The sequence below is a fragment of the Gymnogyps californianus genome, chromosome Z, assembly GCF_018139145.2.
Source record: "Gymnogyps californianus isolate 813 chromosome Z, ASM1813914v2, whole genome shotgun sequence".
Classification (NCBI taxonomy): domain Eukaryota; kingdom Metazoa; phylum Chordata; class Aves; order Accipitriformes; family Cathartidae; genus Gymnogyps; species Gymnogyps californianus.
The window spans coordinates 44,073,209-44,091,762 of record NC_059500.1 but is presented as its reverse complement, the minus strand read 5'-3'; the positions used below and the strand labels follow the sequence as shown (position 1 = coordinate 44,091,762).

Genomic DNA, 18,554 nt, shown 5'->3' with positions numbered 1-18,554 from the left:
GTTAAACTGTAGGGATGTATGAAATCTAGGATTTGATTGGCCTCTAACTTGCATGCTAGAAACAAAAGGGGAAAAAGGGGTTGGGTTGGGTTTTTTTTTAAGGGGGGGGGGGGGGAAAGTAGTGGCTTTTCTTCCTAGTGAAAGGAAAATTCTCCATTCTCTGTAGTTACTTTTTACCAGGACTGTATACTGGTGTTGATGCTGAAATTGAACCATGCATTTAGTCCAGGCTAATATGTTGATTTCTTTTAAAGAAACAGTTTTTGCTGTGTTATACTGTGATGGAAAGGCTCAGTGAGATGAAAACAAGAGCAGGCCACACACAGCCACACACCACTTCTGCTTTGCAAATGTGCTATTGGTCATAGTCACTTGTTTCTCAGTTATTGTGGGGTGGACTGTGCAATGTAAGCGTTGTTTGCAGTTCAGTAACAATACCTAGACATTACTACAGAGATTCATGAAGTGGGGGGTGTGTGCATGCATACGCCCGCTTGGTGCAAACATTGCTGACAGCCATTGAGCACTCCTGCCAGAGGTCCCTTTTTGGCTTTCAGAAATCATGGGCTGATCAGAGTTAGAGAATGAACTTTGTATTTCAGTGGGCAGTAAATATTTAAGGGAGATAATGAAGTGGTGCATAAACTATTGTAGTAAGTGAATATGTTTTAGTGTTGAGATTAATGTATGATGACTTGATTTTACTGCAGTTCTTGTTGTTATATAATTTAATCCAAATCTCCAGAATAGCAGATTGCACAAGAGAGCGGTGTTAGTATTCCAGGTTAGTACTTACCTCTGCTACCTGACTGATGCAACTAGATAGTGAATGACTTGTGAGTATATTGTTTAACTGTAGGCATCTGGTTTATGATAATTTGAACTTTTTTCCAGAACTTTCCACATATATAGTAACATATGTAAATATGATATATAACCATGTACAATTTAGAAGATTATATACAGTGCAGCCTTTCCGTAAGTTGCCTGAGGAAACTTAGTGAACTCTTGAAGACACAGTTATCATGCTTCTGGTTCCTGCTATGTTTACACCCTCAGCTTCACCTGTTTCTGTGGTTCTGTCCAGCTCTTGTGGTGGGGTCTTTAACTCACTTCACTGGGAAATGAAGAAGACCTGAACTGCAAATGTATTTAGAGATGAAACAACTGTTTCTTTGAAAATCTTGCAGCCAAGATTCTGTGAAGTTACTGGCACTTGAGTGCTTGAACAGTTCATGTCAAACAGGTGCTTAACATTAAGCAAGTGAATGCTTGCAGGATCAGAGTCTAGAAAAAAATCTCGTTTTTTCCAATTACAGTGTGTGTGTAAGATTTCTAAACTGGGAGGTCCATAGTGTGTGCACGCTTCTGATAACAGTCTTGTAAACAATCCCATTTTACTTTGTAAAGGGAAAGAGTTTCAAGAAAAAGGAGCTCGAAAGGGAAAGCTGGCAATTCTCTAGACTGTTGCAGCAGTTTGTTAGATTACATATGTGAATTTTTAACAGATTCAAAGGAACAAACTGCTGGTTTACATTCCTTTTTCCGTGACAGACCTGAATTCTTTTTCATCCTTGCTGCTTCATACAGTCTAATTAACTCTTCAGTGTTTACATTAAGGATGAAACTTCCCTTATATTTTTTTTTGTTGGCAAGTTTCACACATTTGTTTTGTATCTTGTTTGAGTTTGAGACTCAGTTGGGACTTCCAGGTTTGCTTGCTTTCCTTGTTTTCTAAATGAAATGTATTTCTGAAGACAGCAACATGGTTGAGATCTCTTGTACATATTTAGCGCAGTACCTAGGCTATGAAGTTGTACTATTGTTCTGTAAAGAGGGTGAATAGAAATTATTGTAAAGCGTTGGGAAAAGTATAGTATTGTATTTGTAACAATATTGTTCTTTGTAAACATTTAATGATCTCTATATATAAATATAAATATATATATAAATATATGTGAGCCTGGAATGTTGATACTGCACATCTACTGAATGTAATTCCTCTGATGTTTTTTGCCACAGGTCTCTGACCTCTGTAATGAAGCTGCAGTGGTTTGATTTGGGGGGAGGGTAGAGGGGAGAGGAGTGGGCTTTTTGTTTTGGGTGGGGCAGGGTGGGGGCCTTTCTGGCCAGCTATTTTGTTGTGATGTATTTACTGTGCTACATTCCTTTACTTAACAGAGCGCTGATGTCTGTAAGATTTGCAACAATAAAATACAAAACAAAAATACCTCAGACAAGGCTGAGAGTTTGCTCACACTGATCTAGGGCTGGCTTGCCAACAATGAATGCATGAATGCTTGGAAGGTGTCTGAACTTCTCTTTCGCCACTTAGTCTGAAATAATACTGTATGAGTTTCTGCAGATGTGAACCAATGCTATTAACTTTATTTTTAAAACCTTATTTTATTTTCAGGTAATTTTTCAGGTAAATTCAGCATTATTTTCAGGTAACAAGTGACACTAGTGCTCCTAAATGAAGCTGATTCCTTATTAAGGTTGCATCCCAGTTTTTACAATGTGAAATGTCACCATGTTTGCATCTTCCAAAAATATGTTATTTCAAGATGTCTTTTATGTGACAGAAATATTATTTCATTGTCTGAATAAGTATGCTTTTTTCATAAATGAGGCCTTGCTAAAAATTCTTTACACTTCCTATCATTTCTGAAACCACTCTTTTTCTTCAAAGGTCATCAGCATGGTTTATTCTTAAAGAGCTAGTACCATTTGAATAAATAAAAAGTAGAATTGTAATATGTCTGTCCTTAGAAAAAATCCTGGAACTGCCTGTGCTAAGGCTAAAAAATATTTGTATAATGAGAGATTGATTATGAAAAACATGATGGTATTTGAAAGACAACCAACAAAAGCCAGCAAAGGAGCATTTCTTCAGGTAAGGCTTCATAAGATTTTCTGTGCTTCACAGGTTGTCATGAGTACTTTGAAACTACAGAAATGAAAACATATGCCACAGCTGATTCAGAAGAAAACTAAACGTGGGCCTTCAGCCACTGAGTGGCTATTCGTAACATGAAATACAAATATTGCCAACACAGGACAATGAAATATTTCACCTTATTTGCGTAGATGATAGATCGGAGAAATTGTGAAGTCTCTGGTAAATGGTGCAGCAGACAGGCTGAGCTTGCTTTCTGTGTTTCCCTGCATGCCACCCTCCATCCTCCTGTTTATTACCATTCTTCTTAAAGCTTTACATTCTGATTTCTATAGTAGAAAGTTTTTTGCATTTCAGTGGATAAACCTAAGTCTGACTTTTCCTTTAGCAGTACAGATCCAAATCTCACAGATTTGCTGTCTTCACAGGGGACATTTTTCTTGCCCTCACCTCCAGTGTTTTAATGGTTTGGATCCACGCTGGGAGGACAAGCAGACCCCACCCCAGTTCCAGCACCCTGTAGTGCCTTGGAGGCTGGAGAGGTGGTGCTGTGGGGTGGATACTCTGTGGGGACTGAGGGTCTGAGAACAGGACTGGGATGGTGATTTAAAGAAATGTTCAGTGCGGGAGCATATGGTAGCAATCCCAACCTGAAGAACATTGCACATGGAGGAGTCGGTGATCCACACATCAGTTAACCTGAGTAGGCCCAGGCCTGTGCTGTGCTGCTCTGTGCTGCTTGTACAGCCTGGCCTTCAGGGATATCCCTCGGCCGCAGCATAAATTTAGCTGGTTGATTTTAAGAGAGAAGCCTGCAGGCAGCCCCTGCTTGGCTTGGCACTGGTGGTGACACCGCTTGTGTGTCCTGGCCTTTGTCTGGAGGTGCAGCAATAAGTTCTCATGTGAACATCCTTTTTGTTTGACAGTAGAAGTGATGAATGGAGTTGTTTTTCTTCTAAAAAAATCTTGTAATAGCTCAAATGACGAAAATGGGGTAACCCTTGCATGGATGGGATCTGCACAACCTATTGCGCCCTGATCATACACATCTGTTTGAAGCTGCAAAACTTGGGGTTCCCAATTTTACATCTGAAGGGATACAAAATTAGCTATACTATCCTCTATAGCATTAGCTTTAATAAATAGCATTTTAAATGAGACTTTACAGATTCTGAGTGCCTTTCTTACTGGGATGATAACAAGCCAGCACCTCGTGGTGCAAAACACATATGCTTTGGAGTTTTGGTTTTGGTTCTGTCAGTAAGGCAAGAATAATGTCCTACCATTAAGTGAGAAGGTCACTGAGCCAGAAGAGCAATTCTTTCAGACAGTTTGTATTTTAATTACAGTTTGCAAATTAACAACCTTCTTTTATAAAGGATAGTTTTAGAACTCTGAACACCAGTTTTTCCAGAAAGCCTGCTTTGTATGCGAAGGTCTGCATTTTATGACTGGAGCTTTTAATTTAAACCATAGTACTGATAATTTGCAAGGTTCTTCGATACTGCTTTTGACAGCTGCTTCCACAAGAATGGTGTATAATCATACCCCATAACTGCACAGGTTACCAAACTTCAGAGCCAAGAAAATGTTTCTGTTTTCTAACTTCAGATAAGGTGGCACATAAAATGCCCAGATTGTGAATGTGCATCCTCGTAGATTTTCTTCTTAGCTTTTCAGCAATGTGACAGCCACTGAACAGTGATTTCATTGGACTCCACAATGAAGTGTGACTGTAGGTCATAAGTTGTATATCATAGTCATAGCTCATTAGGGAAACTGTTAGATATTGATACACTTGGTGTACAGGAATAAAGTGTATATATACATTTAGCAAACAGAATTATGTATAAAAGGTCATTATTCATGAATCTGCATGCTGCCTTTTTTGAGGGACGGCAGCAGCAATTCTTAGGAAACCAAAGAATTTTAACAGCATGTTAATTAAGAGAGATGATTCTCAGACCTAGTGCAAAATAAGTAACTGCAGCACGTATGGGAAGGGAGCTGTGGTTCATACTTGAAGAGGTTGATTGTTGCTGTAAATGTCAATCCTAACTACTACTGCTTCTGTAAAACACTCCAGAAGAGACATTTTTTTCCTTCTCCAGTACGATGTTTTTGGATACCCTCATTTTCTCTGCCACTGACCACCTGGCATTACTGCTCTCCTGGAAGCCTCCCCTCCCTTGAAACCTACTATTTTAACTGTTTCTATTCCAGCTCAGCCAGGCAACGTATCTATAATTTATGCTAATTCTCATGCTTTCACAGCAGCAATTTTGTGCGGAATTTTTTCCCCACTGAATGATTTTACCAATGAGCAAATTAAGATGGCAGAAAAATGTGTCTCTCAATCCTAAGCAATTGACTAAAATAGGCTTGTGCCCTCTCCCTTCACCACCCTGTCATTTTTGATAGTCTGTGTGCATGTGTGTATAGGGCTAGGGGAAACAGGGGAAAGACATAAGAATGACTTTCAGAGAAGTAAACTGAAACCAGGTACAATTTTTTTTCCACTTGAAGTCCATCTTTCAAGCTTAGCCTTCTGATAAGCATCCACGTACCACTTATCCACTGATGCTTCTTCATCCCATCTTTACCCTGTCGCAGCCTGCATGTACTCTGCCTTTCCTCCCTGTTCCATCCCATGGCAGCGTCTTCCATGCCTTCTGCGAATTTCCCCGCTGAGTGAGGAGATGTGTGTGCTGCTCCTTCTCCGGAAAGGCATCTTCAGGCAAGACCATGGAAGTTCAGGACATGTACCCTGGCAGCAGTGGGAAGAGAGACAGTGCGACAGGTGATTGCACTGAGTTGTGTGCCCCCTTGTTTTAGAATGAGAAGGTCTCTCTGGGACTAAGAGGGCAGCGTCACGCCCGCTAATAAATTCCCATTGCTCTAACTGGTGGCTTTTCCATTGGGTGAGAGTTGCAGGAGGAGTGGTGAGGGCATCTGTGTTGTTTGAGAGAGTGCTGTTGATGAAGGGAGACTTTTTCATTAGTTCTGAAGGCTGCCTGGATGGGAAATGAGACTGCATTTGCAAAAGGGAAAGGGCATGAGAAGTTTATCTTTTTAATGTACGATAGCTCATAAAGCTGGTAGTTTAAAAAAAAAAAAAAAAAAAAAGCCTCTGGTGGGAGACTGGTTCTGATGAAAAAGATTTGCATAAACTTTTCCTTGACAGATAAAAAACACTTTATGAAATGAAAATGATTCTTCTGTTGCCAAAAGCTGCATTGTCACTGGAACTGTGGTGATTGAAGTTAGCTGCTAGACACCTCGTAGCTCTTGAAATCTGCATGTTTTAAACTTGTTGAAATAGCATTAAGTGTGGTAAGCGTCCTTTACATTCTCTCTTGCTAAGATTCTAATTATGACGAAGAAGAAGAAACTGGCTATGGTACTGTGTCTCTCAGTGCCTGAAGATAATTAAATTAAAACTTGCTACATTGTTTGGATATATGGGTAACATTTTTTTTGAAACTTGCAATGTTATCATTCATCATTCTAATACAGGTAGAGAAACTTAACTTGTATCTTGGAAAACTACTCTGTGAGAGCATTATTTTTCAGTAGATTTGCTTCCTATCTAGAAAGTATTTCATCATCCTTTCTGGATTGGTGTGCCACAGTCAGAGAGGTGTGTGGGGTGCGCTGTAAATTCGTGGCAGTCAAGGTGCGGTATTAGGTGTAGTGGCTGAAGGGGCTGGGCACTAGTGGACAAAACAGAGTCCTGAATGATATATAAACCTTGCAGTTAGCAAGGACCTGCCTGTCCAGTCCATAGCCAGTAAGGTTGTCAAGTCACTGGTGCAGAACAGAGCACAGCCTGGCTACAGAAACTAGCCTACTTGGTGTTCAGGCCAGTCTCCAAGAAACATGGGAATTCCAGTATTTTTTACACACTGATTCAGCTACAACATTTGCAGGTACCTTACATGAGGTACATGGAGAACAGATAGGCTCCTACCCTGACATAAAGTGCCTCAGCTTGTGCGTTCTCCATATGAAGTGAGACTGGTTACTCGTAGTGTACCCTGGGCATAGACCTGGCTGTCAGCTCTCTGGAACACTCCCCTAGGACAGAGAACAGGTCTGCCAGAGAAGCCTGTGATAACAGAAAGGTGAGTATTGTTCAGAAAAGTTGACGACTCTGAATACTTTTTCTGTATCTTTTCCTCTGGTAGAACTGCCACATTCTTTCTCTTGGTGTCTCTTAAAGCATGACTGGCTGAAAAACAGGTCATGTTTTGTGCAGGTCACTAAGGAAACAGCTTACCTGGGTAATAACTTGATTGATACGTTTCATAAATAATTGTGGCACTGGAGTAATTACATGGTCAATTAGAAATTAAGAGCTATGGTAAGCAGGTAATGTATTGAAATCAGATTTTTTTCTCTCCTGTTATCTGAAACATGTACCTGCCTTTTGAAGCACTGTCCAATGGCTGATAACTTTAGCTCAGGTTAGTCCTGTTCCACTGGGATAATGAGCAATTAACCGAATTGTGATCGTGTCTTCTGAAGCATAAGCTTACATTGCATCCTGACTTGGAGGGCAGGGGCCTTTGCAGACTTTTCTCCCAGTAGGGTTGCAGGGAGTTTATGTATAAAGTATGACAGCAAGGTAAGAGCTGTCAAGAGCTACTGGAAGTACAGTTTGCAATGATGGGGTGTGCATAATTTTCTTTTTCCACAACCTAGTTTTGGAAGGGCAACGATTAACTGGGAAAAGGAAGCTAATACTGAAGATCTGAAAGAACTCTCACTTAAGATCATGCATGTAACAAGAAGAGTTGGAGTTTTAAATGTGACGGAATTGCAAAATATGTAACAGAGCTGAGGTAAAAGCTAGCATAACGAAGCAGTGTGTTCTTGTGGTGTTTTCTTTCTTCTCCAAGACAAAACCCCTTAAGTTTTACTTGCTATGCTCTTACTTCTGAGAGCAAAATGTACCAGTACGCCAGTGCTCCAGCAAACCCAATATCCCTAATCTACTTCCTCTACTAGACAGGAAAAATAAAGCACCAATTCCAGTACAGAGATAAGCATTTTGTTTTATTCAAGTTACCATCTTTAGTGAGTCAAGCCATACTGCACAGTTTCAACTTCTGAACAAGCTTAATTAAAACTCACTTTACTTTAAAGTTTTTTGGTTTTCAGGGGGAAAGCTGTTTAATAATTTTTAAATGAAGCTTTATCATTAAAATAGCAGCAGGAATATTTAGCCATTCTGCCGAGACACAGAAGGCTACAACTAGCCTTGCAAATAAAATTTGTGTGCCTCATCCCAGCCTCTGGAAATACTCGTGTATTCCACGTTAGCAGCATACATATAGTACAGAGCTTAACAAACTATCTGCAGTCAACACCTTGAGCCAACTGGCATATATATTTATTAGCCAGAGGGCATCAGCTCATGGGTCACTGTGGCCTAGTGGTTAAGATTGCCAAAACAATGTTTGGTAGTCACCTGCACGTCTGCAGAGGATTTGAGATGGCTGCATACGTGCTTCTGGCACGGATGGCAGCTGGCACATAACAAGCACCTCTACTAGGAAGTAAATTGCTATATGCCAGCCAAAACGGGGGGGGGGGGGGAAAAAGCCCCCCCCCCAGTTTTTTTTTAAAATATCAGTGGAGCTACAGTAACACACACCAGATGAACACAGGCATTGACACTGGCCGTGTTCTCCAATGAGATACAAAGTGCACACATACATTCACTGTCCTTGCCTCACCCCGGTAAACCAAGGCATAGAGCCATTCTGCCATCACTCTTGTAAGCTGAGTAAAAAAAGCAAATCCATCCTAAGTGGTGACAGACAAGAGAGATGTAACAGGACAGTACCATATCACAAATGGACTAGTTGCACCTGAGAGCCCAATAAAGGTCAGCTTGCAATCTCCTTAATAGGCTTTGTAGAACAAGCTTCCCCTTAGGAGCCTGAGGGTATAAAAAAAAAAATGCATTATCAACACACTCTTCCACCCGCTTGTCAGAGATGATTTTCCTGTGCAGCATGTATGTCTAACAGAAGTGCTCTAATGAGGAATAAACAGAAACCAGCTCAAAGTACAGTTTCCCTGACAACACCAATAAGACTGTGAGGCCGTTCATGCTCTGCTCTCTGGATCTTCCTCTCTGCTAGCTGATCTTCATCTGTGGTAAAAGTACTCAGGTCACCACAGCTCTCCAGATGCAGCAATCCAGAATGCCATCTTAAAGGTAACATGTGGGCACTCGATGACATGGCTTGCTGGGCAGATGCTGTCACCTTTAAAAGGAAAAAAAAAAAAAAAAAAGTAAATCAGATTTGTTTTCAGGCTCTTGTTCCATTAAAATAGTTTCTTACCCAACAAGGAAGAAGCTAGTTGCAGTGCTGTCTGTCATATTTAAAGAATAATAAAAAAAGCTGAGACTAAAACTGCTATTTGTCGAGGAGGCATGGGAAAAGCAATCCCAATGGGAAAAGGCATGAGTGTTGTCTTTTTAAAAAACAAACAAACAAACAACCAAAAAAACCTGCACAAGAATTAGCTCACCTCAAACCATAGCATGTCAGGTCTTGCTTAATAGGAACCTAAGTGTTTCTTCCTGCAGAAGCCACTGGACTGTAATAACCTTCAGGCCAGTGTGATAAATTAAATTCTTATGAGGAATTTTTTTTCAGCTGTTTCTGTCAAATCTGTTGAGGCTTTTGTTGCCTGTAGGCTGCAGTGGGAAATCTCACTTTATCTGCAGAGCCTAAATGACAACCTTTGATGTATTTTGCATGAGAACTCAAAGCAAAACCAGTTGTTGCAGCGCATCACTTGTGCGATGCGTGAATCAACTCATCTATCCAAATGATCTGTAAGCTACCAAAACACTTGTTTGATGAAGTCTGTAATGTCTGAAACTTCTGAATATTCATTCCATTAGTGTAAGCACATATTTTCTACTTTCTGCTTTTTTTTTTTCCTTTAGTACTAGGTCTTATTTTTATCCTGGGAGCCAATCACAAAAAGTTGCTTCTAGTGGGTTTACATAAAAATTTCCTTGTCAGCTTCCATTCCTTCCAGTTTATAATAGTAAATGCTTTATAACATCTCTTCCCTCTCCCCTGCCATGCTCAGTATAAAACACTGTCATGTTATTTACAGTTCATGATTCTACCACAGAAGACCATCTCCTTCAGCTTTTAAATACACACATATTCAGTCTTCTGAAAACCTTCCTGGCTGTGTGATTGATAGAGCAAGAGACATCATAGCTGCATAGCCTCTCGCACACTCCCTAAATAAAACTAAAGTACCGAAGGAAGCTAATTGGGTTCAAAAACGGGCATACAAAGCAGAGTGGCAAATGTAAACCCATAGTCTGAAACCAAGGCCAGTTGATTTCCACATCACCTGATAAATACAAGCAATGAAACTACCTGCTCAAGGAAGGTGGCACTGGTGATAGCTTCTGCCATATGTTTCTCATCTGATTTTAAAACAGACTTGATATTTTCCACCAATTCATGTATGTCAGGGCTCATGTTGCAGGAGGGCTGCTCTAGGATCCACGCCACAAGCCGTTTAGTGTCTGTGTAAGACTTGTAGTCTATCAAAGATTGGGGTCTTCCCCTCAAAGCTCTTGCTCTCAAACTCTTCCGGAAGGTCACAGTGCAGAGTTGTGGTTTTACTTCAGCCTGCTTTGCAGCTTCACAGCTGAGCACTGCCCCTGAAGACAAAGATCAAAAAAAGCAAACAATCCCCTTGGTTCATAGTACTGTTGTTCAACAAGTATCCGCTGAGATTTCAATCCTGATTCAGTGATGATGCAGTGCACAGTTTAACCACGTAAAACTTAACAGTCTGGAATGGTCAGGGCAGCACACCAGACTCACTCTGTATCGGATTTACACTAGAGAAAATGCCTGTAAAATAGAGTCGTACAAAGCTATGATTGAGTGCACATCACATGTCAAAGGGTCTGGAGGGACATTTCTGAGAAAGCTATTTGCTATTTTGTGTACGTCGGTTCCTTTCTCTTTTGATTCTGTTCTGAACAGACCTGAAATGAGCATTGAGAGTTAATGTTAACATACAGTTATACAAAGCAGGTTAAGCAAAGCTTGAAGCCTTTTATGATCTCTCCTAAACTCTTTGTAACTTTCAGTTATTATGTCAAGAGGGCCAGTTACAAAACATCTGAAAATAATTGCTTGTTAGGCTGGAAGCTAGTACTACTACAAAGGGGAAATTTAATGGGGGAAAAAAAAAAAATCAAAATTACCTTGCAAGGACTAAACAAGGGGCAAGAGGGAATCAATTCCACTCCCTTTGGTCCAAATAGAAATCCACTGCCTTTGGTCTAAATAACAATCATCAATTTTTTGCCCTGTTCAAAAAAAAAATAAATAAGAGCACCTACAGGTTGTTCAAGAAGCACTTTAATGTTGGCTTTGTGCCAAACACAACAACATGAGGAGGAGATGCAAAACTTTCCAGCAAGAGCACTAACTAACTTGAAGCAACTTCCATTTTTCTGTTGCAGCTGAGTTCCCTTTCTGCAGCACTCATGTATTTAACTCTCAGGTCCAGTGCCGAACAGACCTAACCTCAGGTACACTGAGCCTAAAGCGCCCAAATGCTTCTGACTGATGGAGTCTACAGCAGAAACACTCTGCTCCGCTTTCGCAGCTATGAATAGGCTCTGTGTCATGTAACTATCGCTTCAGCAGCAGATTCTCCAGGGTGCTGTGGTGGAAGTTGATAGGAGGAAAAGAGAAAACACATGATGTAGCAGAGACATAAAAACGTTCCACAAAATGGTAACTGTAATCCAGATAGGCACGCTCCCAATATTCAAAATAAATGGCTGTGACTAACATGCCCCCTCTCCACTTGCATTTTGTGAGCGCTGATATGTATCAGCAGCTACTATGGGGATTCTAATATCTTCTAATAAAAACTGCAAAAAACTCTTGACTAGTGGATTTTTAAGACTATCAACAGAATCAAGGACTTGGCAGTCACACTAGCAGTTTTCCCACAGCAACTGAATTGGATCACTGACACCAAAGTAGCTGCGACCGACTTCATCGGCTCTCCACTGTGGGGTTTTTTTTGTGTTGAGTTTTTGGGTTTTTTGATGCTATGAGGAGCGAGAAAAGGGGTGCAAATTTATGGGCTAATACCAAATACCCAAGCTAATTTTGCTTTAAATTGCTCACATTCACAACTGCCCTTGCAAGCTTTTAGATGCCAGCATACAAATACACTGAGAAATCCTATGTGCTCACTCCTCCTCATCTTCCACCATCCCTCCCACCTCCCCAAACTAGCAATGCTACAGACCCTGTTCCTAGATGTGAAAGCCTAAAGAGCAGCAAGACTAAGGAGTTGGGTGGAGATTTGGCAAAGCACAAACTGCTGTAATGTAGGTACTCTATTGGGAGACAGTAGCTGATTTCTGCAGGTGCTAGCTTCAAGGTACTAACCTTCTGACAAATGTTCTTTTAAGGACTCATTACTTTTATGAGTCCTATTATATCCTACATTACAGGACATAAGCACTGATAGAGAAAATCAAGTCACCTTGAAGCAACCAGCAGTGCAGCACAGGGTCACTTTTAGACTGTTTCCACAAGGGATTGAAGGCTCTCCTGCGTGCTCCTTCTGCAGGCACCAGGCTTGCATTTGAAGGTGAAAGGCTCACTCTGCTGGAAGACACAGGAATTTCTTCACCTGAGTAAGCTGGAATAGTAAAGGTGAAGGAAAAGTAGTCAGAATAAAGTAGATCTGTAGAAGCTGCTATTAGAGATTATTACTGAGGTTTTTTGTGCCCCCCCCCCCAATCTGTAATGATTTGACACAAAAGCCTAGAGGTGCATGTATGTGTGCATATACCCACACTCACCAGTGACACTGGTCTAAAGTCTCCTTAAACATTTGCAGAAACCTGTTCAGCCCAATGCAACTGAAGTAGCAAAAAAATACAGCTTTGCCTAGTATAAACCTCACCTTGAACTACCTGATCAGACAGAAGGGAGCTACAGCTTTCTTGGAGAGAAAACTAAATCTCACAGAGCCTGACATCCTGCATATAAGCAGCTGTACCAAGATATGACAGCATATGGTCACAGAGGTCAGTCACTGTTTGCAATTAGGTAGCTCATAAATCAGTCACCAGTCCCTATAAGGGAATTAAAAATCTTGTTTCATGAGGTTCTTTCTTAAAATAAAGATTTTCCTGAATTCTCATGACGTGTTTCATCTTTCCAATTAATCAACATTCCTCCTTTTCCTTAGGGTGAAATTATGTGCTGTGATTCCCATAACTGCCTTTTAGTGAACAGGACAGGATGAAGCTATGCATTTCTCACCAAGTCTGGTTCTGTGCCTCCATCTGATGGCACCTGGCATATTACAGAAAACAATGTTCTTGCTCATGCAAGCGCAAAAAACCAAATTAATGTAAACAGTCTTTTATTTAGAACATGGCAAATATTTGTGCTGCTACTCTAATAGAAATGTGCCAGTGACTGGAGCATTCGAGAAAATTAAGGCTTGGATGGTATGTACTTGTTGAGCATAGCACCTTATCTCCCACACAAACGCAACCCAGAATCTCTAAAGAGAAGAAACAGTGACACAACCTATAGAAAGCAGATGCCAGCCTGAAAAGTCAGGAGGTAGGACCCAGCAACAAAGCATGGCAGACCAAGAATCAGGCAGGATTAAATAATCCATCACCAATACAAACTTTTTAACACCAGTGGAGTTGTGCTAGCAGTCGGTCCTCGAGGTACAGTGCTGCTGGTACTGTGGAGAAGTTGCGTTTTTTTAATTACTAAACAGATCAATGAACCGATCTCATGATAATTCTTCATAATATTAATGTTTCAGATGTCATAGAGATAACTGGCTTAAGCTGGTGTGTACTGGAAATGCATATACCAAGTATGTGATGATATAGTGCAGCTGCCAAGCATCCCCAGCCATCAGTAGAACGTTGCACATCTTCCTACTACAGTCAGCAGGGAAAGTCCCATTTTGCTTGATAGGAGTGCTTTTAAAGTCAGTAAAACCATTTTCACTGGCACAGAGAAGCTTACAGCTCCTCCTGCAGCCGGCAGCCAGGACTCCCCCGGTTCTGCTAGCAGAGTAGTGCATAGCTTTAACTTCCGTCAGGAGCTACACTTAGTCGATCAGTCCTGATGATGCCAAGGGAATCATGGCATGAGACACAAATGCCCTGGCACGACAGACTACAGGCATAAACCGAAAGTTCAGCTTTTATTTATAGACTGTTACTCTACATCAGCTGAGACAGCCCATGGAGTTACTCTGCTGCAGTTCCAACGTATCCCCTCGTTTTGTATTTCCCTCCTGCTGTGGTTTAACCCCAGCAGGCAGCTCAGCCCCACACAGCTGCTCACTCACTCCCCCCCTCCCAGTGGGATGGGGAGGAGAATTGGAAGAGCAAAAGTGACAGAATTCATGGGTTGAGATAAAGACAGTTTGGGGGGGGGGGGGAGGCGGGGGGGGGGGAACCCAACAAAACAAACCAAAGAAAGACAAGTGATGTGAAAGCAATCACTCACCAGCAGCTGACTGATGCCCAGCCAGTCCCTGAGCAATGGCAACCCTGGAAAACTCGCCCCCAGGTCTTTGCTGTTGAGCATGATGTTATATGGCATGGGACATCCCTTTGGTCAGTTGGGGTCAGCTGTCCCAGCTGTGTCCCCTCCCGGTCGCTTGCCCACCCCCAGCCTGCACTCTGCGGCGGGGCAGAGTAAGAGATGGAGCAAGCCTCAATGCCGCACAAGCACTGCTTCGCGAGAGCTAAAACGTTGGTGTGTTATGAACAGTGTTTTGGTCACAAATCCAAAACAGCACCATATGGGCTGCTATGAAGAAAATTAACTCCATCCCAGCCAGACCCAGTACACCTCCCCAAACACAAATAAAAGGAAGAGATACTGCTCAGCGTATTTCCTTTTCTTAAATTCATTGCCCCTAGGAAGCTTTGGCATCTAGAAGGAGCAGTGTTAATTTTCTTTAAGATGCTCCCTTTCTTCTTTACCTGAATTTAACAGCCAGGCTGAGATTTACAGGCTTCTTTTTGCAGGCCTTTTTTTACAGGCCTCTTTTTTTTTTTTTTTTAATAAAGGACAAACCAGTTGAAAAAATGGGGAGGAGGGTACAATTTATGACATGTACTCAGGTCTGCTTGTGTGCAAAGGAAGTTTTTACATACAAACAATACCTCATCATAGCTTTTTTTTTTTTTTTTAAACACTTTCCTGGCTCTCCTTCACAATAGTTGCATTTTCTACAGTATTCTTTTCCTGTTTTCCATTCTCATAACTTTAAGCAGTCACCATACAGCCTTATGTTTGATATCCTATTTTTGTTTGTGCTCAAAGTGCCCAGAAAAAGCAACAGCAGTTTTATCAATAAGAAGTCCTTGAGAATTAAACTTTTTGCTACAACTCTTCTGAATTTCTTTCTGGTTATCACAACTGATGAGATATCAGAAGCATCCAAGTGCTTGTTTTCAGAGATTTCAGGTAGACTGCCAGAGTGTAAGGGAACTTTGAAAGACTTGTTATTTGGCTAAAGTATGGGTTTATGTAAACAATTTTTTTTCCTGCCACCACTTAGTAGGGACAATTTCAACAGATAAACTTCACACCAAAGTTTTTCTATAGCTTGAGAAGTAGGTTGGCAGAAGAGAAGCCACAGTCAATTAAAAGATTTGGGGCTTTTTTTTTTTCCACGCTGTCCCCCCCTCCCCCCCCAGTGTCTTTACTCTTTATATTCTTGTGGTGTGAACATCGTGCAGATAGCCATCTGTTGCACAAAAGACAATCTGCCCCATAATGGCAAGTTCAAATGAAAAGTAGAACAGATTTTCACCAGGGCCATACCGGAAAAGCTGCCTGTGACTTATCTGGGAGCCAATAATGTTTAACCACAAGCATACACCACAATAAAGATAAGGCTGAAAACAACTTGGAACCATTTCCATGGTTTTCTAAATCCTTGCTGAGCAAATCTTGATGTGGTCTCTATGCGTAGTCTAGCTATGTCCTCTACCAGTATGCAGAAACTATTTAGTAATTCTTCCAGTGCAGGCTGAATAATAGAGTAATTCCCACATTTAGCTCAACACAGTACAGCATTATTTTATCCTTTTCCTATTTTCATCAGCAACAAAATATCAACAGGCACCATCATGTATACAAAACAAATGGAAGCACTGGAGCTGGACATAATTTCTTACAATGTACAGACATAGAATCAACAACTAACTTGTAGATTACTAGGAAGGAAATATATCTTTCTTTTTGTATCTTAAGAGCAAACAACTTTTTATGTATTTTAAACATTAATCCCTGTTCCTACTGCCCAAACCAATCATGATTCTGTATCTCTGGCTTGCAATATGGTGGCTGTCTTTCAAAGAAATAATAATGCTGCTGCTACATTAAGTCATCTGGGTTGGGTAAAAGTGTTCTAGAACAAACTTTAAAATGTACTTTTTACCTTGAGAGGCCTGCCTGTCACTCACTTCCCCCGAATCAACAAGTTCCACGACACTTATTTGTAGTGCACCTTCCTGGAATAAAATAGAAAAGTTGAAAAATCACAAGCCACCATCTTTTTTCTGGTACTTTCTAAGAACTTCAACATCCACCTTAGAAAGTGAACACTTTTGCTTAACTGCACCGTGACAATGGGCTACGTGTTTAATTCCACTGCAAAACCAAGACTAGTGAATGCCTAAAATTAATGCTTGTCATCCAGGTCAGCCAATTTTGTCCTGCTGACTGTTCTCTGGGAAAAAGCACCTGTCTTCTGAAAACACCAGTGAAAAGGGATCAGTGAGCATGGCAAAACCCTGACCTCGTCCCACACGGGAGGAGTACAGGTGTGGAAGGGAAGTAAGGCAAGGAGGCAGCACAGGGGTCCTCTAGAATAACCAGCAACAGGTGTGCTCCACAGAGTATTTTGCTCCTTCTCCCATGCACAGACAGAGTTTTCCAACTGGGGAGAACTTTTCAACTCTAAAGGTAAGTGATTAATCAAATCTTCAGTGAAATTTACAGCAAGCCACATTTGTAACCAAACATATTCTCCTGCTACTCTGAAATGAAATGATACCTGACTTACGTTTACCGTGCCTCAGTGCAACCCTACCCTTATAGTAGAAAAACAAGTTACACTTTAAACTGCTGTGGGCCATACCTGCTCAGAGCTGTTCTGGCTCTGCACAGCTTCGTAAGGAGGAGGTGGGTCCAGAGGGCAGAACACTTCAACATCTTTGATTCGCGCTCTGTAAATATGAGGTAATGGAATCACATCAGAGCAAAGCATCCTGCAACAAACAACACCAAGCACCTCCGTTGGTACGGCTTTCCAGCTGCAGAAAAACATCATCTGCTACCAAACTCCGCTGGCTTTCCCGTGCCAGCTCAGATTTTGGGATCTCATTCACAGCTAGTGAACTCGCCAAGAGCTGCAAGAGATTTTCCCAGAAGATGGCAGGAAATTGCTCCTTAGGAGGTGCCTCTCCGATGTGTTCACCAGAGCTTCAAACATCTTTGGGCAGTACTGCGCCTAGGAACCCATGTCAGTTTTACTTCACAGAGATTCAGTTTTGTTTCAAGAGATTCAAATACAGGTGGTCACTCAAAATGTGACAGCCTAGCTCTGATTTTTGTGAACTACTGAATTCTTAACTGTAACTGAAATTCAAGATACTTCTGATCTCGTGTTTTATGTTCAGATACAGCTGCACTGAAAAAGGCAAACTCAAACTAAAGGCTATTTTTGTGATGATGCTTGACTAAGAATACTATAGTTGATCAATTCACGAAGGCCTGTATGAGGCAAATGTACCTCATGGTTAACCTTACTTCTCAGTTTTCAAAGAGCTCTCTGAAACCTTAAATACAGCAGAAATCCCAGAGACCTTTTGCTGTATCATCCTCCTCTTAGGAAGGTAGCTCTGAGAGGGAAGAAATCAGAACAATGCCTGGAGAAACTCTTTTTGGCAAATGCCGATTTTGATAACCTAAGTTTACATTACCCCATTAACACTGGGACAAAGTGTGGTGGTCGACAGCAGAGCTGCCGAGGGGACCTTCCCCACACAATCTTCAGAGAAGTCTGTGACCCAAAGCGTCTCAGTTTTTCTCTGCTTTTTATTACATTTTAAATTGCTGATTTAGTACTGAGCGGGAACCTCAAGCAACACACAGAAGTCCACGTGTTTTGCTCTCTGGACTCATGTCAGGCTTACAGCTATCACTAGTGGATATGATCTCTCTACAAAGAAACATTACACAAGAGCAAGTCCTTCCTCCCAGAGTTTAGGGCTTCTCTGGACACTGGCTGGAGGGAACAAAGATGACTGTGAAAATGATTTTCTTGCAAGCTGAGAGGAAAGGGCAGAGTGAATGGAAATGCCTATGGAAGGCTGCTTACAGAGGAAAAGAATAAAACTTCCAAAAAGAGAACTGGGGAGCACCGTTGTGAAAGGCTCCTGCCAAGGTAACGGAGGCAATGCTTGGAGAAATTTGAGGAAAAGAAAGAAAAGATTTTGATAACTGGTCATTGCTTTTTTAATCTTAAAAATGGGGGAAATATAACATGTTAAAATAGTTTTTAA

General features: G+C 41.2%; 1 protein-coding gene across 1 annotated transcript in view; it reads right to left on the bottom strand.

Moving 5' to 3' along the window:
- Positions 1-8,517: 8,517 nt before the first annotated feature.
- The window catches only part of ENTREP1 (endosomal transmembrane epsin interactor 1), a 29,414-nt gene continuing 19,377 nt past the window's right edge, over positions 8,518-18,554 (bottom strand). Inside the window, exons 7-11 of the mRNA XM_050913102.1 lie at positions 17,129-17,258; positions 16,427-16,499; positions 12,470-12,619; positions 10,321-10,610; positions 8,518-9,177 (exon numbers count right to left, since the gene is read on the bottom strand). Of these exons, the coding sequence (XP_050769059.1) occupies positions 8,971-9,177; positions 10,321-10,610; positions 12,470-12,619; positions 16,427-16,499; positions 17,129-17,258 (850 nt within the window). The 3' untranslated portion in view covers positions 8,518-8,970. The remainder of the gene's footprint in view (positions 9,178-10,320; positions 10,611-12,469; positions 12,620-16,426; positions 16,500-17,128; positions 17,259-18,554) is intronic.